This window comes from Cynocephalus volans, chromosome 11, assembly GCF_027409185.1.
Source record: "Cynocephalus volans isolate mCynVol1 chromosome 11, mCynVol1.pri, whole genome shotgun sequence".
In the NCBI taxonomy this organism is placed as follows: Eukaryota; Metazoa; Chordata; class Mammalia; order Dermoptera; family Cynocephalidae; genus Cynocephalus; species Cynocephalus volans.
In genome coordinates this window covers 57,647,170-57,652,124 of record NC_084470.1, presented here as the reverse complement: position 1 = coordinate 57,652,124, position 4,955 = coordinate 57,647,170, and the positions used below count along the sequence as shown (strand labels likewise).

The 4,955-nt window shown below is 37.2% G+C and overlaps 1 protein-coding gene across 1 annotated transcript; it reads left to right on the top strand.

The window, feature by feature from the left end:
• Positions 1 to 1,055: 1,055 nt before the first annotated feature.
• On the top strand, positions 1,056 to 1,733 carry LOC134390354 (queuosine 5'-phosphate N-glycosylase/hydrolase-like). Its single transcript, XM_063113610.1, has one exon. It carries the CDS (start codon positions 1,134 to 1,136, stop codon positions 1,731 to 1,733), a length of 600 nt encoding a protein of 199 aa, XP_062969680.1. The 5' UTR covers positions 1,056 to 1,133.
• Positions 1,734 to 4,955: the final 3,222 nt, after the last annotated feature.

The window sequence follows — 4,955 nt, the reverse complement described above, 5'->3', positions numbered from 1 at the left end:
CCTGTAATAGGACTAGTGGTCTTCTGACAATGCCACTCTCCTGAAAAATTACCAGAAGCAGAAAATGGATTAAGAGCCCTTCCCTGGGTGGTCAGCAATCCTGCGATCCTGGGCACCTGTGATTCTAGGTCAAGTCCCTCCCCCGTCTTCCCATACACACAAATAACAAAAAAGGAAAACCAAGAATCCAAGGGCAGTTTCTTACCAGTGCCAGTCATAATCCCAAAGACTCAATCCTGAACACCATAATCCCAAATGTTGAAATCCCAAAAGATCGAAATCCTGAAAATATAATTCTGAAAAAATTTTTAATTCTTTAAAAGACATTTATTTACATTTTAAATAAATGTAAATAAATGGGGATTTATTTGAGAAACATATAAAAACACAACAGAACACTTAACAGGCCACTTTAAACAATAAAATAGGCAATACTAACATATACTTTTGTAAGCATAAACACTCAGGTATACTAATGGCCATTGCATGGATATAACAATCATGAGCAAATGAACTGTGTTCATAAAGAAATAGGTCATGAAATGTATAAACACATATAAATATGGTTGGTGATTGTGTGCACCCGGCTTTGTAACTGTGGTGATCTGAAATACTGTGATGGACAAACTAAGTCTTTTGACGAGAAAGATCAAAAACCTCGGTGGGTCACCACCACATATGCAGTCGCCCAATGATCAGAGATCTTGAGAAATTTTATCTTTCACAAATCCAGGTGTACAAAGAGGTATACATCTCTTCATTTATTGAGGAAGTTTCAACATTTTTATGTACAAGCACAATGCTTACAAATGAAGTCAAAGTTGGGATAATGCACTTTCATGGTGGCAAATTTGCAGAAAGAACTAATATAATCTAATTCATTCTAACGCATTAGACCTCTCTGGAAGTCTTTACCCAATTTATACCTCTAGTATCAGAAACGATGTGAAGCTCTCTCTGTTCTCTTTGCTCCACCATCTTGCAATGTGAGACCCCTGGGTCACTGTCGCTGCCAGAGGGACTCTGGACTTCCCAGTCTCAGAAACTGGATACCAATAAGTAGTGCCTCCTACTATGCCACAGTGACCCTGGATCAGGTTCGGCATATACTCCGTTCTGACACAGACGTTTCCATGCCTTTGACAGAAGAGAGGCATCGGATTCTCAACGAAACAGGGAAAATTCTGTTGGAGAAGTTTGGGGGCTCTTTTCTTAATTGCGTCCGAAAAAGTGAAAAAAGTGCGCAGAAGTTAATCCACCTGGTCGTGGAAAGTTTTCCTTCTTACAGACATGTGACTCAGTTTGAGGGGAAAAGAATTTCTTTTTACAAACGAGCCCAAATCCTTGTGGCAGACACGTGGAGCTTAGAACGGAAAGGGGATGGCTGCTTTAAGGACATCTCCAGTATTACCATGTTTACTGACTATGGATTACCTCAGGTTCTTGTTTACCTTGGAGCCCTAAAATACTCTGATGAACTACTGAAGAAGCTTTTCAAAGGAGAAATGCTCTCATATCGGGATAAGCAAGAGGTGGAAATAAGAGGGTGCTCACCTTGGTGTGTTGAGCTGATCCGTGATTGTCTTCTAGAGCTTATTGGAAAAAAGGGTAAAAAGTCTAATGGAGAGATCAATTCCATTCTTCTGGATTATTACTTATGGGACTATGCCCATGACCATAGGGAAGAGAGGAAAGGAATTTCATTTCCTCACACACATTGCATATACTATTGAGCCCAAGTGTAAGCTGATTCACAGGAAAATCCCTACATTTTTATATCATATAATCATTTGTACAGTTTCGCTTTAATATTAAGAGAAGGTGGTAGTGATTATAGGAACAAGGAAATTGATTACTTAGTCTCACATTAAAAAATTTTTCTTGACATATCACTGTGTATTCCCAACTTTATCTTTTGTCTGTTTATTTGGTTTTGACTATATTTTCCTTTTCTGTGGACATATAGTTGACAGAAATGGTGCAGAAACTTTAGTATTTTCTTTAAATCTCAGTTTTCTTAAAATTAATCATGCTTTATAATGTGATTAATCTTCAATGATAATATTTCATCTACTCAATTGATGTATTTTCTCAAGGTGTAGTAATTTTCTGCATAGTTCAGTCATTTGATATAAAAGATGGTAGAGTCTTTGATGTATGCATGGTTTTGCTCTTGTAAAAAAATCAATCCTGACATTTTAAACTTTTTATTGGTAAAGATAGTTTTGTACATCATGGTCTTCAATTTAGAATATCTGTGTACATCATGATTTTCAGTTTAGAATATCTGTTTGCCTAGTATTTTTCTTTTTCGGAGTAACTACATTGGAAATGAATAAAGATTTTTTAAACTTCTTAAAAAAAAAAAAGAAATGATATGAAGATGACTTTTAGACTTTAGCAATTTTGATCTTTTGGGATTTCAACATTTGGGATTATGACAATGGGAGACTGTGTATTTCGGGATCATGGCCCAATTCTTACCCCAAAACTTATTTTAAGATTGGACTCAGAATACACTGAAAAGGAAAAAACGTGTTATGTACGCACACACAAAAAGATAAACAACAAAGAAAGAGAGATGTGCATTTTTGAGCTCTGACACAGCTGTTCTTAACCCTGGCTGCTTATTATAATCACCTGGGGTTCTTTTATAAGATCCTGTTGCCTAGGCCACAGCCTGGACCAATTATATAAGGGCCTCTGGGACCTGAGCATCAATATTTTTTAAAAGCTCCCCAAGTGATGGTAATATGCAGAGTGAGTTGAGATTCCTCCTTTCCCCCACCTGCCCCCGCCAGTAGAAGATCTAGACATTTGTTTTTCGCCTTTAACATGTACTTCTTTACATGATTAATATTGTCATAAGCTATTGATTTATCTTATTTAGCAACTACTTAATATCACATGCTCTCTTGGAAACAGGCTTGGAAGCTTCTGTATTAGTCTGTTTCTGTTGCTCATAACAAAATACTTAGAACTGGGTAATTTATAAAGAAAATGAAATTTATTGCTTACAGTTTCTGAGGCTGGGAAGTCCAAAGTCTATCTAGTGGTGACGACAGTGACCCAGGGGTCTCACATTGCAAAATGGTGGAAGCAGAGAGAGCAGAGAGAGAGACAAAGACAAACTCTGCTCTTTTTTTAAAGCCCTCGGAACCACACCCCTGACCACCATTTTTAATCCATTCACTACTGCACGGTCCTACAATCCATTCACCTCTTCAAGGCTCCACCTTTCACTTACCATAATAGGATTTCCCAGCCTCTTAACAGTCACAGTGGGGGCTGAGTTTCTAATACGTAAAACTTGGGGGACACAATTCAAGCTTCAGGGAGCTTTGGGGGGACACAATTCAATCCACTACAGCTTCTCTACTAATAAATTTTCAATTTGCAAACTTTCATAGTTTTTGATTATAAAAATCTGAATATTATGGGCTGGCTGGTTAGCTCACTTGGTTAGCGCATGGTGCTGGTAACACCAAGGTCAAGGGCTCAGATCCCCTTACAGGCCAACTGCCAAAAAAAAAAAAATCAATATTCAAGGGTGATACCTTGGGCACTTGCATGTTTTACAAACTTCACAGGTGATTCTGATTTGTGCTCAAAATTGAGAGACATTGTGACAGATGGTCAATAAACATTTAGACAGATGGGTGAGGTGGATGATTGGGTGGGATAGAGCAGGGGTTCTCAATCTTAGTACTATTGACATTTAATTATTTGTTGTGAAGAACTGTCGTATGTGTTGTAAGATGTTTATTTAGCAGCATCTCTGGCCTTTATCCACCAGATACCAGTAGCAAACACCCCCGGCCCCATCATTATAATAGTCAAAAATGTCTGCAGACATTTCCAAATGTTCCCTGGGGGCAAAATTGCCTTTGGTTGAGAACCACTTGGACAATTTAATGAATGGGTAAAAAGATGGATGAGTGGACAGATGGTTGGATAGAAGGATGGATGGATGGCTGAGTGGATGGGTTATATTGGGTGAGTGGATGAGAGTGGGTGGGTGAATGGAAGGATGGATGGTGGTTGGATGGGATAGATTGATGTGGGAGTTGATGGATGGGTGGGTGAAAGGATAGAGGAATGGCTAAGTGGATGGGTGGGTGGGCAAACTGTTTTCTGTGGCAAGGAAAAAAATGGGTGGAAGGGTAGATGGATGAACGATCAGGCCTCATAAACCAAACTGAATGTCTCTGTTTCTAAAGTTTTGACTCTCAGGATAGTCTTTGCTCTCTGTGCATAAAAGAGCATAACGTGGAGAGTAAATATTTGGCACATAAAATAACTGAAAGGATACAGAAGGGCAGAATTTGAAATTTCAGACATTGACATTATTCTCCAAGGTAAAAATGAATTCTAGAGTCAGACCCTGAAAAAAATAGACTTGGTAAACATAACTGACATAAAATAAATCAGTTTATAAAATAAAACTGAGCATGGCTAAAACTGTACATGGTAAACTGTTACTGCCTGAAAACTGAAAAAGGAATCAAACTTTCATTATAACATCATTATATGAAAATTTGACCCGAGAAAACTAGATTTGATGGAAATAAAGGCCACAAAATAAAATTCACATTGACAAAAGCTATAATGAGTTACATTTAATATAAAAAAATTTCAAAAATTCAAATATTTTTATATAAAATGTACTAGTAAAAATAACTTCACTAAAATAATTCTTGAGTATTTTTGTTCTTTTTTAAATTATTATTTTTAAAAATACATTTTAAATTTAAAAAATTAATAACTTTAGTGGTACTGTGTAGAAAATTTATGAAGAGACTAAACAAGCTTAATGGAGCCTGTTCAGGAAAATTTTTTTTTTTTTTTTTTTTTTTAAAAAGATGACCGGTAAGGGGATCTCAACCCTCGACTTGGTGTTGTCAGCACCATGCTCAGCCAGTGAGCTAACCAGCCATCCCTATATAGGGATCCGA

Bases quoted from the DNA above. Each gene is read 5' to 3' on its own strand.
- LOC134390354 (XM_063113610.1), top strand. From the start codon at position 1,134: ATGCCTTTGACAGAAGAGAGGCATCGGATTCTCAACGAAACAGGGAAA.